The 17,219-nt window shown below is 43.0% G+C and overlaps 1 protein-coding gene across 1 annotated transcript in view; it reads right to left on the bottom strand.

Moving 5' to 3' along the window:
- LOC113986826 (calpain-5-like) overlaps positions 1 to 15,974 on the bottom strand; it is a 45,603-nt gene extending 29,629 nt beyond the window's left edge. The window contains exons 1-2 of the mRNA XM_027718868.2: positions 15,904 to 15,974; positions 14,915 to 15,089 (exon numbers count right to left, since the gene is read on the bottom strand). Of these exons, the coding sequence (XP_027574669.1) occupies positions 14,915 to 15,079 (165 nt within the window). The 5' untranslated portion in view covers positions 15,080 to 15,089; positions 15,904 to 15,974. The remainder of the gene's footprint in view (positions 1 to 14,914; positions 15,090 to 15,903) is intronic.
- Positions 15,975 to 17,219: the final 1,245 nt, after the last annotated feature.

Here is a 17,219-nt window from a genome sequence, read left to right as displayed (position 1 = left end):
TCTACTCATCATATAAACAAAGGGAATGGTTCAGAGCAATTCCAACCTCTGGGAAACTTTATTCTCTGCTGTTCCAAAGCTACAACAACTGTGGCACAAGCTGGGGAGAAAAATTTAATCAAGGTATCATGTTAATTGGTTACAAGTGTGTAAGTTTAAATTTCTGGGAAAAAGCAATTGTTTTCCATCAGAAAGGCATCATTTTTGGGTCATTAACCCAAAGTTTTCTTGTAAAATGCTGCCCACCAGCAGGAATAAGGACATTACAAGTACGTTCCTTTGTATTTAATAAAATCAATCATTATTAAATATTACAATGACAGAATGGGGAGAAACAGCACACGGGGAAGAGCCTCAGACACATCAGACTCACTGCACATGAGCCTCTGTGTGTGCACTAACCCTTTATTTGAGAGGGGTAATTAGCTCCAAACAGGGATGTCAGCAGGTCAGAGATCTCAGAACAACTGGCCTTCTTTTTTTCCTCCAGTGTAAAGGAAAGAAGTCAGAGGCATTTTAGAGCAAAACTGAGCGTACAGTTCTTTTGAGAGACAGGTGGTATAAGCCAGTATAACTCTATTTCTGCAAAAAACAACATACCAAAGCAGGGGAAATGTCTCTGCATTAAATGCAAGTAACAGGGGATGGCCAAGGTCAAAGACAGTTGGCTTAGAGAGACTCCCTGATGTCACTTCCAGGCACACACCAACATGTCTGAGGTCAGACATGGCCTGTAAGTCCACTCACAGTTCATCAGACTAAAAGACCACCCACTGTTTAGCTAGGGGGTTTTTCTATTGCTTCCTCAAAACATGTTTTTCTATTAAATTCTTGGACTAGTTTCCTAAGACGGGAAATAAAAACAATGAGGAAAGGAGGTTGGATTAACTCACACACAATTTTTTCCACTGCACTGAAATATTCAGCACTGGACCGGTGCAAAATAAGCAATTCCCAGCTCTGTGCTCCTGACTGCCCAGCTCTGTCTGGGGAGGCAGCTATTTCCTTTGCCTGATAACGAGCATCATTTTGGCTCAGTGGCCGTGACCTTCCTAGGCTTGTCCAGTCTGACCTTATGCTGTGTCTCAGGGGGCTGGCAACTGATGCAGATGGAATTCTCCCTCACTGCCTTTTATGAGGAAGGGAGTATGCTGTTTAAAAAAGAGTATTAAGCAGATTTCAGCACAGTCACCTATTATTTTTGTTATTACACTGGGCATTGTGTGGCAAAACTGAAGTCAAGTCCTCTAAGAAACATTGTCTGGAGTGAAAATTCAGGTTAATCCCCGAGATGATTTATATTACTTGAAAGGAGGTATTTCTTCTGTACCCAATGGCAATGCAAAGGTTAAAAAGCGTAAGTCTAAACCACCACATTAAAGAGCATAAACCCCTTTAGCAACAGGTTCTTCCTTTCCACCTCCCTTATCCAGCAGAGTTTGGGTTCAGCCTAGTTTCCAGTATCTGCTGATCATGGCATTCATATCAGACACTTTCTTAAGGATAAAAATCCCTCATCCTCCCCTCCCAGTCTCCTCATCTTTTTCAGACAGTGCCTTGAGGTGTTCTTCCATTTAGTTCCTTAAAGCAAAAAAAAATTTAGTGCACGGAGTAGCCAGTGACACCTTCCAGATATACTTTTGGAATTGTGATCTGTGCCACACCATCCTGGACTAGATGTTTGCTTCATAACATAAAAAGAGGAACTGTAAAATTGTATAAAACCCTGAGCATAAGACAAGAGCTTCTTAAACAAATAGATGACTTGAGCTATATCAAATTTTGGATTTTGATTTTTTTTTTTTAATAGGAATTTTGTTCTAGCAAGCACAACACAACTCTGCTGAGCCTGTGTAAGTCAGAGTCTATGGAGTGTCTCTGTCCCAACATGACACATATCAGACTCCTAAATTCTAGTCTGGACATCCTTTCTGGCAAAGATCAGTCTTAGATCATGTAAAACGGGGTATTTGTCTTTTAGTAACACAGAGATATGCCCAGTACCTTGAAGAGAACCACAGAGCTTTCATGCTATCAGACCTTTTTCAGATCATTCACACAGGCTCCAGAAAAAGCCTTCCCATGGGGCTATTCCTTGAGCCTTCTGCTACAGCTCACTCCTGACATTCCCTGTCCAGACTGGGTTTGAGCTGCAGCCAGGACAGTGACATCAGCATCTCCTGCATCCAGTCTCAGCAACCAACCACCTTCCCACTTCAGGGAATCTGCTGCTTGTCTAAGAGTTCAAATTCCAAGCTATAAAATTTTTGCGTCAAAATTGACACAGCAGCATCTGCTTTACTGCTGGATAAAAAGCACTTTTATGACTCAACCAAATCAGTGGGTCATAGAATCATAAATTCACAGAAACTACCAAAAAGGGTTTTATTTACACATCTTGAAAACAAACAGCAGCTTCTATTTCTAAAACATCTTTTAAAGCCTTATCTTGAAACGATGTTAATTTAGCAACAAAGTTATCAGCACATGAGATAAGTTTCTTCAGTTTTGAGTGATGAAACTGAAAAACCCACAGCAGTGATTTCCACAGTAGGATTCTCAAACAAAGTCACAGTTGTCATATCTGCCAAGCAATCAAGCACACGCCTAACTCCATGCAGGTTATTTTGTCTAGCACAGATTGCTGTTAGAGGACTAAAAAGAGGACTAAAATTTTTGGATAAGCCCCTTCTAATTATGCCAAAACTTCAGGAAGTTTTTACAATTTAAGGAACCATATTATGTGCTAAAGGGTAAACTTTTTAAGGGCGGTTGGCAGATGCCCAATGATACCCAGTATTGCCACTATATTCATGAATTCATTTTAATTCACACTTCAACCAGGCACTCTCCTTTCTAGCCCTGTATCTTTCACTGTGTTCTCACCTTTGCTTTTCTTCCCCACATTCTGTTATTGACTCCACACATTTCAGAAGGAATCAATAAGAGAACTATTTCCACATCTCACAGATCTGTTTAGGAGGCTTGCTTTCTGGTATCTCCCTCTCTTGTGGGCACTCTGAAATCTGATAAAGGATAAGCCTTTTCCCAGGGTATCCAGCTCCCATTCAACTGTCTGTTGCCATGGCACGTGTGGTATCTCTGCTTACTTTGATGGCAAATGCAAGTGACTCCAATCTCTCACTGTCAAAGTTTTCACTACCATGATCCAGGATTTTCTTCTGCTTCAACCCAAAACAAAGACTAGAGCAGATTCAGTCAGACAGATACATTGAGAAAAGCCTTTGGCTCCTTGGGAGGAGTCAGCCTGTCAGGGTAGTCCAAATGTTTACTTGGTCATGATTTTATCCCAGTTGAAGCACAGCCAGTTTCATCTCTGTGTTTAAATTGTTCAGGCATTTAAGAGGCTTCTTGCTTGGAAAGACACAAGAAGAAACTTTTTTCCTTATTTATATCATGCTGTTTCTTTACATAGCCCTTTTGCTGCATTTATCAAGCTTATTTTTGGTTTTCCCAATGTGATGTAGATTTGAACTCACTACTTCATTTCAGACAAATTCCTTTTTTAAACACTAACATCACATCTGCCTGATGCCAGCCCCAACTGCCAGGTAACAAGGAAGCCAATGTGGCAAACATGTGACCCAGAATCATTTTACCACAAAACTCACTGCCAGCAGACCTGCATCTTCACCTGTTCATGCTTTTAGTTAGTGAGGCTGGTTTAGCTCTTCTCCAGGGCCAGTTTCCCACACAAAACGTTGCAGCCAGTGAAATAAGCCCCTGCATAAAACTGTATTATTTCTGGTGAAACAGATGGATGTGGCAGTTACAGAGCGAGGGTATGAGCCTCTGAAGAGGCTGAAGGTATTCTGCATTTGAGAAGTGAAGATAAGACAGCAGGGTCTGCCTTCCCAGCTCAAAGAGCAGGTACAGATTTGTTCATACCAGGTATTATATAAATATATGCACGTGGATGACTGCACACCTGAGACCAATTGGCCTCAACATGAGAAAACGGAGATGAAAGCAAGAGAACCATATGGACATCCATTATCCACCCCAAAAAGGGAGTCCCAGACCCCATGCTGACTCCATCCCAGGGGTCTCTGCACTGAAAGCCCATGGCCTGACTCTCCTCTCCCTGATAACAGAATGGTTGAGGTTGGAGGGGACCTCTGGAAGCCGCCTTGTCCAACCCCCATGCACGGGAAGGCTGCCCAGTGAATGCCCCAATGGCTTCTGGATATCTCCAAGAGCAGAGATTCCATTTCCTGAGGCACATGAGGAGGTCAAGGTGGCCTTTGGCCCCTGAAGCACTGGCCAAAGTTCAGTACATAAAATCCAGAAGATAAAATTTGCTCTTAATAGAAAGTGTATTTTCCCGAGGAAGAACATTTTATTTCCTGAAAACCGGAAAAGATGCAAATGCAAAATGTTTTAGCCTTTATGATTCAGTTAGAAACAATGCCACATACAGGCAAGACAGCAGTTCTAAAAGGTTCTTTTGGCTGTGAAGGATTATTAAGAGCTTTTTTTTTAGCCAACAAAATATACATATTTATTTAATCTTTAAATAGAATTAATCTTGAAGGAAGCATACATTTAGATCACAGGGAAAGAGCATGAAATTCAAACAAATTACTCTTCAAATCTAAGATAGAACGGCTTACAAAGCCTCAAATTCCAGGACTTCACTCATTCCACATACCCCTTTAAATATGAAAATAAAATGAGAAAAGCATAAAGCTCTTCAGACAGAAAGCACTTTTTGAGTGCTTTCCAGTCCTGGTGAACTGTTGACAGAACAATACCTTAATTTCCTTTGCGACTGGCATGTTCTGGCTGTAATTTTTCCTTCAGAGAACTCAGACATTTAATTCTTTCAGAAGACTGAATCAATGAACTAACAATTACTGTAAGAAGGCTTATGCTGGCTGAGGATGTGATCCTCAGGTTTTTTGTTTTGCGGCCTCAAAATAAATTTTACCGTGTCATCCTTGCCATCACCACATCTCCTCAGGGCAAACGGGAGCTGATTCTCTGAGAAACCAATTTTCATCTACTGACGGTGGAACCAACTAAATCAAACCTGGCATTTTAAACTTTAAAGAAACATTCAGAGCCTTGGAACCGTACTGTTTATGTTCTAGAAATGACATTGAGGTCATTTAATGTTTTTTTTTCTTTGGGGGCAAACAAACCGCAACAGCGTAAGAAAGCCTCCATCCAGCCCGAGAGAGGGAAACACAAACTGGAAAAACTGCCAAGAGAGAAGATAACAACATACTGGCATCTGGAGAGCTGTCTGCTTGGCAAGCATGAATGTCATTTACAAATGTTTGCTCTTAATTATATTCCTGGAAGACTTGGGTGAATAACAGTGTTGTGAAAATTGCCGCTTCCAAAACATTGCCACTTCGTCATGTTGAAATAAATGCAGCACTCGTGGAAGGGCGAGTGTACCTCCCTAAGGATATATCCCTAAGGATATCACCTTAAAAAGTGGGAACTCGTGCCTCACAATGCCCTGGTACCTGCGAGACAAGGGGGAGGAAGGATGCAGCTGGGTACAGGATACCCACTGAACTCCCAGCTCCTCAACAAGCTTCTGGAGTAGGGAAGGCAGTGCTGCTGGCAAGGTGCCACTGGGGTTTTTTCTTCCTGCCATGACACAGCCAACACAGAAGGGCACAACTAAGAACAAAGAATTTTCCGAAATGACATCAGAAATGGGATTGAGCCATCAAGTTGATGTCATGTGGGGCCCACACAGTCACCAGACTGCACTGGAGAGGTTGGACGTGAGTATTTGCTGACAGCTGAAGGCTTTATAGCTCCTTGCTCATCTCTTCTTCTGGGCAAGCTCTGTCTTAACAAGATTTTCCAGGCAAAACAAAAATAAAATTATGGCATTAATAAAATAAGGGTGAGCAAACAGCTCCATTCTGAGAACAGTTTGGCAATTTCAGAAGAAATATGTCACAACTTCCCCAGCTGAAAACATTAAGGACAAAATATTTTGGGAGGAATGTTCTATCCAGTCAGAAACTAAGATGGAAACATACCAAGCAATGTTTTTGTGATGCCTCCCATACTCAGCACATTGGGGGAAAGACAAGATGATAAACAGAGCACAGTGAAAATCCCAAGGCTTTGAAAGGGGCCAGAGCTCAAACCCCATGATATTAATACTGAGGTGCACCAGCCTATATGACTAAGGGCAATAAGAGTGAATTAAACTAAGTTCACAAATTCCTATTGTTTACAAAAGGATGCTTCTTAAAACAACATCCTTGGGAGAACAAAACAGTATCTGTTTCAGTCTCAGTAGGACTTCTTAAATTAAACACCCGTCTCATAAAAAGTGAGGATGTCCCTTCCCAACTTCTGGAGCACTGTGTTCTCCCACACTTTCATTTTTCAAGTTGCTTAACGCCCAGAAGCACAGTCAAAGTCTCCTCAGGGTTAAGCTCATTGCCAGTGGCAGGAGTCACCAGCCCACTGCAGAAAGGTGAGGAGAGACAAAATCCTAGAACAAAGCAGAATTCCTGATCCTATTTCTGAAGGATCTTCTCAAACACAGAAACGGAGCCCAACTGAATGAAATACCATAAAGTTCTTGGGGCTTCTTATTTAGAGCGTGTCTGAGCCACAGCACACTGCACTCACCTCAGCCTTGGTTTGAACTGCAGGCTCTGGTCTAGGAAAATGGGACACGGACAAGGGTCACACAGCTGTAGGTGACCCTCCAAGACTTGAATCCCAGGCACTGCCAGCAATAACTGCCGGGATGGATTAAAGGAGTTAAGAGATCCCTACTTGTTTGTTTGGCTGTGTGAGAGGAGCCCTCAGGGCACCACACACAGCTCTGCTCACTTCCTGCCTACAGGAACAAAACAATTGGGAAAGAAAGTGCTTAACAACACATCTGCAACAGCCCTTCGGTGACTGCTCTGTCCAGCAACTTCACCATGCTTCTTGGGTCCATCTTCTAGAAAAGCAGATGGCTGCACTGTCCATCTGCAATGTTACTATTTTCCCATCACTACTCTTAGAATAGAAAAAAAGAATAATTAAATTACCCTTATAAAGGTAACACACCTCAAATTCTGTAGCACAGACTCTGGGACTCTCTTTGTTTTCAAAATGTCACAGGTTTGCTCTGGGGTGACAATGCAAGTCCAAAGTACTGCTTCACCCTTCTTCCCACTGCCCCATTCTGCTTCCCAAGTCCCTGTCTGGTGTCATGGATGTACATCCCTGTACATAAATCCATCTAAACACATCCATGCCTGCCCATCATACAGTCTTCATATTTGTATTAGCAATTGAGTTGGTCTTGTCACGGACAGAAATCATATAGAAATCAAGATTTCAGTTTGCTGAGGATTGACATTGGTGAAACTTATAATTGATGTGAAGTTTGTATTGCTTCACCTTTAAAATCCTCTTTAGCAAAATGCCATCAAATTCAAAATATTTGCTGTTAACAGGATTCTTGCAGGGTCCAATGCACAACAAATTTCCAGAGACAAGCTTGTTAATTATTATTTTGAGTTTTTGGTGACAAAGGTTACTTTGGAATAATAACAGGTCAAACCTGCAGACAAAGTCAACACACATTTTCCAGTTTATCTGACAATATAAGAACACCTGCTGGAAGCTGAGGCAGGGCTTGCAGCAGAGCATGTCACAGCCACTGTGAAAGGATCAGAGTTATGTTGAACATGAACTAGCACAATGGCCACAGTCTGGGCACTTTGACCCACGATGGTCTCCCATCCTCTTTCACTGTGATCAACATAATGTGACCTCAAGTGATTATTATGTATTTTTATTATATTCAGCGAGGGATATCTTGTGGCAGCTGTCTTTTCTGCTCTGGCAATAAAGGCTCTTCCTTTTGTGCTACAGGTTTTGGCTCCATGAAAGATTAGCTAACAAGAACAGATGAATAATAATGTTAGCCTTAAACACAGGAGACTCTTTTGGAGTTTCCCTGTTTCCTCAGGAGGCTGCTGTCAGAAGTTGTGAGCTATCAACCATGTTTTACACGGCTAATGGAGCAAAAATGCTCCTGTTTGTTTCTTCCTTTTTTAGCCAGCTGTAAAAAAAAACAAAACTCCCTGTTGTGAAACACACAAACACAGTCCTCAAAACACTCCACCTTTACTATTTCTCGGCCAAGAAGGCAAACGAACCGTGTGTATCTCACTACCTTCACCTGCCGGAGTGTCACCCTGGTTCTGATCTGTCCTGCTCTTTGGCTACCAGCTCCCTCTGCCCAGTTTCTACCTTCACCTGCCGGAGTGTCACCCTGGTTCTGATCTGTCCTGCTCTTTGGCTACCAGCTCCCTCTGCCCAGTTTCTGAGGCAGCACAACACAGCACATCCCAGATAGAGCATCAGCGGCATCTCGATGACAGCCATTAACACCCACTCTGAGCAGTCTTCTGCCTCAAAAGGATGTCACTCATTAGGTCTTTTACCTCCTTCCTCCTCAGCGAAGAACCCCTTTCCCTCAAAGCAAATCAACACAAGAAGAGCTGGAAACACTCACATGCTCTGGTACCCTCACCACTTCAGACTCGTTTATTGTGCAAGGCAATTGTGCTGATAGAGCCCTAAAAACAGGTCCTGAAGAAAAGGGCAAGAAAAGCCCGGCATGACTCTCCTCGGAATGTCCAGATCATCAGTTACAATACCACAAGTAGCAGCAGTTTGGATGGTTTGCCTGGACAGTTTGGTTCTGCTATTTCTGCAAATAATACAAGGAGGAAGATGGAAGAGCAGCAACAGAGAGTGGCCAGGGAGGGGAGGAACATGTCAAAGTGTGTTCTCTTGCAAAGGGAGAAGGCATTTTCTTTTCAGAACAAGGTCAGTAAAAAAAAAAAAAAAAAAAAAAAAAAAAGAAAAGAAAAACATACCAAACAAACAAACAAAACAAAAACCCCAAACCAAGAACAAACAAACATAAAAAAAAAAAACAATCTCAAAACCTGAGGAGAAAATAATAATGGGAGAAGGAAAGAAACAAAACAAAGCCCATGATATTTTCAGTGAATTGCTTGGCCAGACACCATCAGAACATGCTGTTCCAAGTAACTTACAAAACCAACAAGGGAAGGCCCTTTACAGCTGGAAAACGTTTCCTTGCCTCCAAGAAAAAATTCAAGAAGTATTTCATTTTTATTAGTGTAGTTGGGGGAAAGTTGCAACTCAGTATTCCCCCCCTCCAAAATAAAAAAAAAGCACCACCATTTCCATTTTTTCAAAATATGTTTCCTCCTCAAAAAGATCAATTACTTGGAGCAGCCAAGACTATTATTAATTTAAAAATTACTACAGTATCATATTAGGGTAGCACTAATAATGACAGATTTAATCTATCATGATCTTCTCTATGAGAACTTACATTTCTGGTTGGTAGAATGAGAACTACAGTTCCAATGAATTCCAGTTACTTTTTTCATCTCTGTAGATCAATACATACTATATGTATTTGAGCTATTAGCACTTTTATTTAGATTATATTTAGATTTTAATATCCCCTTTAAAATATTGGCAGATGGTTTATATTTATGCTGTTTCCAGGAGCAGATAAAACATCCAAACCAGCACTTTCCATTATGCTTTTAGTAAGTGTGAATGACCACACTTACCTGGTCATTCATATCACCCAAGTCCCTTAAACAAAGGGCTTTACTGCCCAGACTTGCTATCAGCCCTCAGTTGGCTTGAAAATCAGTTCTGAATTGCAACTGGAGGCAAACTGAGGACCTTGTAACTGGTAGTGAATAAAATCAGTTGTCTGAACCATTTCAAGCAATGATTGGTTAAGTGTTCTTGCCTTTGGTTAAGTGTTGCTGTACTTCAAAAGCCTGGGAAATGCTGGTCTAAAGACACTTGTACTGAAGACACACCAGGGTGCTGCTAAGTGCTTTATAATGCTTTGAATTTCAATGAACTCCCATGTATCTCACGTGCCAAATCATAGCTGGCCACCTCTGTCTCATCACTCCAGTGCAAAACCAAGTGGCAAATCACTCCTCTTGAACATGACATTACATTTCCAACTGCTGGTAGAAATGGTCCAAATCAACTGAGTCCACTGAATCAGACAACAAGAAAGCAGCTTCCTAATCCATCTGATCCAGAATTACAGCCATAGGGTAAGGCCAAGACTTGTTTTGACCTGGATTTGAAAGACCTTGCCCTCCACTTTATGCCACCTCCTCCCAGTAGCCCAATTCCTCAGGGCCATTGTAAACCCTGGAGTTCCAGCCTGGGGATCACCAGGACGCAAGAACAGTGGCAGCTGAGATGTACAGAAGATTACCCCACTAGATCTACTCTCACTAAACAAATAAAGCCCTTGGGCAGACTTTTAGTCTCTCAAAAAAAACACCAAACAAGGTTCAGAAGCCAAGTGCCAACACTGATTTTACCCTTAAAGAAACACACAACATGATGGAGACTTGCCTACACCAGGATCTCAAACGAGTGGCAGCTCCTTGTAATATCACTTATGTGCACCCATCACCCCTCCCCTTCCTTCCTAGCTCAAAATTAATTCCATCAACATGAAAACAATTCGGCTTAATTGCAATTGCATCATCTTCTGCAGGATCCCACTGCCAACCCTGCCATCTGAATGTGCAGTTGCTAAGGCAACGGGTGTGAAGAGCATGTTTTTGGGCTGCCACATGCACGAGAGCTGTGCCAACATCTGAGTCCTGCAGCTGGGGTGGATTTAACGCCTTCCTCCCCAGGAGCAGCCTGTCCTTACTTCCACTGCAGGGTTGTGGCAGCCAGCCCTTGGCAAGCAGCTACTCCTCCTCTGCAGATCGACACCTGCACGAGAGGGACAGATGGCTGCAGCTCAGCTCAGCAGGATCAAGCAACAAGGATGCTGGAACAACTCAGCTCAAACATGCAGCAGTGCCAGACTCCATTTGTAGAAGGTTCAAGGCACAGAGTTCATCATGTACATAATAAATGAGAAAAGAAAAAAATCCTTTGCCATCATTTAAGAATTTTGTTCTGACAGTTTCCCATCTACCTGTTGTTCCCCTCTCATCTACTTGCAACACACAAACAGAAGTTTGCATCACAAACTTGGGCTACATGGTCCCTGCCTCAACAATTTTAAGCTGGAAAACAAGATTAATGTGTACAGAAACCTTCCCTTCAATCTCTCCGACTATATTCCAGGGCAGACTGCTTCCCAGAGTTCAGCTCTTAATACCTTTCCTATTTCTTTAAGGTGAAGGGTTTAAACTTAGGTCAGAGCCTACTTTGCCTGTGACCTTTTATATCACTTTTGAGTCTGCAAGGCTTAAGATCTTCTATAAAAATTAAGGTGCCCTGCAACCATATATACACATGTACATTTGGCAAAGAAACAGCTGACTTAAAACTTTTCCATAGATACTGAGCTGTAGCTGAAGATCACAAGCTAAATGTGCTTTTAATGGCACATAAAACTATTTGTAACAGTGGCAAACAGCCTCTCTGCTGCTACACTTGTGTAATCACAGCTAATCACAGCACACAAAAGTGCCTGTTAAAACGATCTCCAGTGTAATCCAGGAAGTCCTAAAATCCTCGAGTAGTCCTGTACAAAGCAATCATGGAGTGCATGTCTGAACATACCCACTGAGGGTTATTATTTGGCCTGTGGAGGACAACATCCGTGGTGTTAAGGTCTAGGATGTGAGAGATACATAAGGAAAAGAAGCCCGTTAGGATTTATTTCATATCAGTGCAAGGCCGAGTCTTTCACAGCCCTTTTCTCCTACAAACACATCCCACAGAAGCACAATGAACAAGCAAGCTGCAAGACACTGGTGCCTGGATCGCACAACCTGCGACCTGAAACCGCCTTTGTGTTCCCATCAATGTCTGAGGAACATAAAGGGATGTGTGAGCTCCCTCAAAGCTCAGCAGAGGCTCATCACCTCTCTTTGAAGCGCATTTTCTCACCTCTCAGATTCAGGCATGTTCCACATGCGCCAGTGTTTCCAGTACAAACACAAATGTCACAGCACACAGAGCTTTGCAACTTGTGCTCATCTGCAGTTGAACAAGAGTCAATAACCACCAACAACAGAGAAATGTGAACAAGCCAAAACTTCAGCTATTTCAGCACATGACAGCAACCTTTGCAGAATAAGCAATATCTTCAAGAAGAACAATAATTGGATCCTACAAAGCTTGAGGGGTGAGGAGGAGAGGTGGGCAGAGACCCTTATTTTGATTAAGCAAGAGCATTGCTATCACCTCATATTTTTGGCTGGAAAGAAGTGGCTGAAGGGATTAAAAAAACATGTTCAGATCTGAAAAAGGGATCATTAAATCAAGAGCCACACTCCTGAAGGGAGCTGGGGGTATGGGGAGAGGTCTGGTAAGCCAGGTAAGTGTCACTTAGAGGGGCTGTTACAATCTACATCACTCTGCCATGCCATCTTATGGCATCCCCCTTTAATGTCCACTCTCCTCCAGCTCTGGATTCTCCCCAGGCCCCATCCTGGCAGGTATCCCAGGGTGTGATGAGCTGTCATTCTGCTCCATGCCCCGAAACTGTTCTTTCAGTGTGTGGTCGTGCAACTGCTCAACCCCTGGTGCGGTGCCAGGACACCTCCCTCCCCTGCCAGAACCCCTGGACTCCGACACAAGTCCCAAACTTAAGCAGGTGTCTCTGGTCTTGTTCACAGCCAAACTGAAAAGCAGGGTTAGACTGCAGCAACACTGCCACATAACAGGCAGAGGAATTAAATGATGAAGAGCATTATCTCTGAGGGGCATTTAACCCAGGTGTTCTTACACCTGACAGCCAAGTTTTTCATGATGCTCATTCCACAGAATTTATGAGGACTGGGATACTGTTAAATATTCTGGAGGGCTGTGACCACAAATCCTGTGGAATAAAGAACATTAATGCAAAATCTGTAAAGGTAACCCAGACTAAGTGCCCAGGCAGGCAAACATGTCCTGACCCTCCACTACCTTCCAAAGGAGGGTAAAATCTTCTTAGACAGGTAGAGAGGCAGAGGGGGTGTCAGGGTTCAAATCAGCACTTGTAAATAGGAGGATGTTTCAGCTTCTGAGACACTGTATCATTTTCCACCAGTTAGAAGCAAAAAAAGCTGGTGCTGCCTCCAGTAAAGGTGCAGATGCAGAGGTCAGAGCTCCTGCATTCTCTGGCAAAAACCTCAGTCCCCCTCACAGTGCCGTGGATAAATCACCAACCTGCTCATCTCACACTTCCTAGTCTGAGAAGTAGGGAGACACTTGCTCTGTTTATTCCTACGTGCTGTATAATGACAGCACACAGCATCTTATTTCCTGGACTTTTCACTCGCATGGTGATAAGCACACCTGAAAACACTGGAAAATTGGTGAGAAGATGGAGAATGGGGCCCATGGCACACAGTGTTTCTAGGAACACAGGGCAGGTTCTCCACCTTCAGCCACATATCTGATCTTTGACACCAGTGAGTTAATCAAAGACAGCAGTGTCCCTTCTGTGGCCTGGACACAAGAGGGGTTTCTTGGGAAGCAGTTCAGCAGTCCTGTCACACGGTGTCTTTCTGTGCTGTCTTACTGAACACAAACCAGCTCTGTCTTTCCAGAAAATAAGGGTGCAATCACAGCCCTTTCGTAAAGAGCAGATGCAGATGAAAGCAAAACGGGAGCTTATAAAACACAGGGTCAAGCAAGGGAGCCAGGAAAGCACATGATAAGACTCATTCTGAAGGATCAGACTATTATTTTCCTTTATGAGTAACTAAAGAACACTGTTTACCTCTGAAGCAAGCTTATCCACTCTTTCCCCACATGCCTGCCCTGGTTGGAGGATCACTGCTGTTTGTTTAACACTGACAAAGAGGTCCTTGGGATTTCATACTTTTTGCAAGGTCAGTGAAAAAAAAAAAAAAAAAAAGAGACAAACCCGGGGTTTAGTTAAAAATGAGACAGACAAAATATCCACTGAGCAGAGTGACTGTCATTCCCGGGTATTTTCACCCCATGCTGAGCAGGACCACCACACAGAGGCAGTGTTGGCCTCAGAAAGGGGTTAGCCAGGACAGGTGGCTGAGGACATCCCAGGGCCAGCTGAGATAGCAGGGGGGCAAGAGGCTTCTCCTGCCTCTTGGCAGGACACAGCTGCCCCCAGCCCCACCTCAGCCTGGCAGAGGGAGAGAAACTCCAGGGAAATCACAGGAAAAGAGCAGGATGTATTTTGACACTAATATCAGTGGGCAGGAAAATTGCCCACTAATAAGGGGAATCTTTCTTATTTTTTTTCCCCTCACAAACAAGCAGGTTTTCCCCACAGAAAATTTCAGGGGGTTTGTTACTGCTTTTGATCTAAATGATGTGGGGCTGGTTCTAAAAAGGAGAGTCCCTCAGCTCTGCATGAGGTTCTAAAAGCCTGCAAAATCAGCCACTTAAAAATCCTTGCTCACAGCCTGAGCCTTTCTGGACAGTTCTGATCAGCCCCTTCATGGCATCCCCCACACCAGGCAGAGATTGCTGTCCCTCTGCACTGGTGTGGAGCAAGCAGAAGAGTGGGGATATTTCCCTGTTAAGATGCCAGTAAAAGTGGCAAATAGACACAAGCATCACTGTTTGCTTGCAAGACAATAGCTGTTCATTTGGAATACAAAATCCCTGGTGTGTAATTGAGGTTTTACACGAGTCAAAGGCAAAATGCACAGTAACTTCAGCATAGGTATACAGAGACCAGAGATGATATCAATCAACAGAGGAAAAATCTCCACTCCCTCTGGGTGTTGCTGCTGAGGTTTCACCAGAACCAAACTGAAACACAGCCAAGGAAGAGGGTGTCAAGTCCACGACAGAACAATGGCTTGCTCAGACACCTCTTGGTGGAGGTGCCTCTACTGGGGGAGAGGTTAGGAGTGAAAAAACAATCATCAGTTACCTTTGGGCGCTTCCATTCAACTTTCCTTGGTGGTGCTGACTGATAGAAAAGGGATCCATCTGAGGCTGGAAACTCAGGATCTTCGAAGAGCTGTCTCTGCTGGATACACTGCTCTTTCAGCTCGTGGTACTTCTGATCTCTGAAGAGTTGCACTGATGAAGGCATAGCTCCCTGTCTAGGTAAAATGAATATTGGCTTGTACAAATTACAAAGGCTCCTTAAAGTCCATAGATGATACCAGTCATTAACACATATAACTTGTTTCAAAGGAGATTACTGATTTATTTAAAACAAAACAACCCAGATTATAAATTAGATTATGTTAAAGTAGTGGACTAGAAAATTATAAAACCCAAAAAGATCCTATATATAAGGGTCATATTTTTGTCTGAACAGAATTCTTATCAGGAAAGAGTCCAGATCAGTCACAAACCCAGCATTTTACTTTGTCTGATTGATTTGTAAGGTAACAGAGCAGGGCTTGGCTCTCAGTCTGCACCATGTGTGAAGGGCTGGACCATCTTTCTGTCATACATTCTTCGTCTGGCCACTAAAGCTCTAATTATCTTCTCCAACTCTTATGCCTAAAAAAACCCAAACCAGATTTCTATGGTTCTCCATCTCAATTTAAGTGAAAATATTTTGGCTTGTACTGTTGTCTTTGAACTTTATGTTACATTTCAGGGAACTGAATTCCCAGAAGTAGCAAATAGTTGCAAATAATTGGTGAGAGTTTAAAATACTTCAGAAAGCACAACAACACTAAAAAAGATGAAAAAATGTGCTCTCAGGACTTAATTCCCGGAGTCCTGATTATCTAACCTGACAAGTTTATGGTTGCAGCCACAGAGCTCAAATAAATTGCTTTAAAACATTTTACAGTTGAGAAATAAACTACAGAAACCATTCAGGACAGTTTGAAGTTTGGAAGACATGAGGGATATTATCTCTCCTTCAAGAAAGGGAGTGGTGAGAGCATCTGAACTTACTCTGGAAGCTCCTCTGTGTCAATTCCTCTCCTCTTCCTTCTGGACACAGGTCAGAGATTTATCTCCCCTTCCTTCAGTTATCTACAGCAATAAAGACAAATGCAAGTTGTCCTATGTCAGACTATAAGAACTAACCAGCACAACTGCTCTGGAGCACGACACCACATCATCCTGGCAGCCCACTTGCTGTGTCCAGCTGCAGTGTGATCAGCTGGTGCTCCTTAAGCCATTTGCAGCATGAATTGGATGAGGTTCCACACATTTGCAGAAAAATTAAACCAAGGCTTTGCAGGTGTGAGCACAACAGGAGGAACACAGAAGAGTAACGAGAAACACTTGGAAATGTCAAATTTATCATGGTCTTTGTTCTTCTGAGTGAAAGATACCGTAGCCTGAGTAGTCTGTGGATGGGTTCAACACCTTCTCTTTCTCCCTTTTTCTCACCCTCAACTCCCACCTCCCCTCTCCCGTCCCAATAAATCAAATGGTAGTTCAGTGATGAGAAATGTTGCTCTAATACCTTCACTAATGGGAATGAGGAGAGTATTCAGGAGTGCTCTTCTACCTCTCTGCCATTCTTGCACCCATCTGCCCATGAGCATAAGCACGGCCAGATTTCTGCCAGCAGAATCTTACACAGCAAAGTGATGGAACAAAGAACCAGTTTATTCTTGATATTTTGAGCAGGCAAATCCTTCAAATGCCATATCATTCTCCGTCCTTTCTCAGGGCAAAAATCCAGCTATAAATTTTGCATACATCAGGACTGTCATGACTTTGAGTCAAATCTTGATGCTGCTGGAATCAGTGGAAAAAATCCTACTCCTTCAGTCAGGCCACGGGTCTCCCTTCCAAAAGTGGACCATGAAGTCCCTTGGTGACTGTGTAATCCAGCTTCAATAAAGCAAAACTACACTTAAAACTACACTGATACTATGGCATTTTTAGCAAATTCCTTTTTCTTAAGGGCTATTTCACAAGAGCATGGAGTGACAGGGCAAGGGGGAATGGGTTCAAACTGCAAGATAGTAGGTTTAGATGAGATATTAGGAAGAAATCCTTCCCTGTGAGGGTGTTGAGGTCCTGGCACAGGTTGCTCAAAGGAGCTGTGGCTGCCCAATCCCTGGAAGGCCAGGTTGGATGGGGCATTCAGTGGAAGGTGTCCTTGCCCGTGGAAGGGATTGAAAGTGGATGGTCTTTAAGGTCCTTTCTAACCCAGGCCATTCCATGATCCTGTTATTTTCTTTTCAATTATGTCTCTCAAAAAAAAAAAAAAAAAGTCAGAAGGCATCTCACTTGGCAGGTGGCCTCCCAAG

This window comes from Pipra filicauda, unplaced genomic scaffold, assembly GCF_003945595.2.
Source record: "Pipra filicauda isolate LSUMZ 115617 unplaced genomic scaffold, ASM394559v2 scaffold281_size1565311_pilon, whole genome shotgun sequence".
In the NCBI taxonomy this organism is placed as follows: Eukaryota; Metazoa; Chordata; class Aves; order Passeriformes; family Pipridae; genus Pipra; species Pipra filicauda.
Note: the sequence above shows the minus strand (reverse complement) of the source record. Positions and strands in the feature narration are given on the sequence as shown.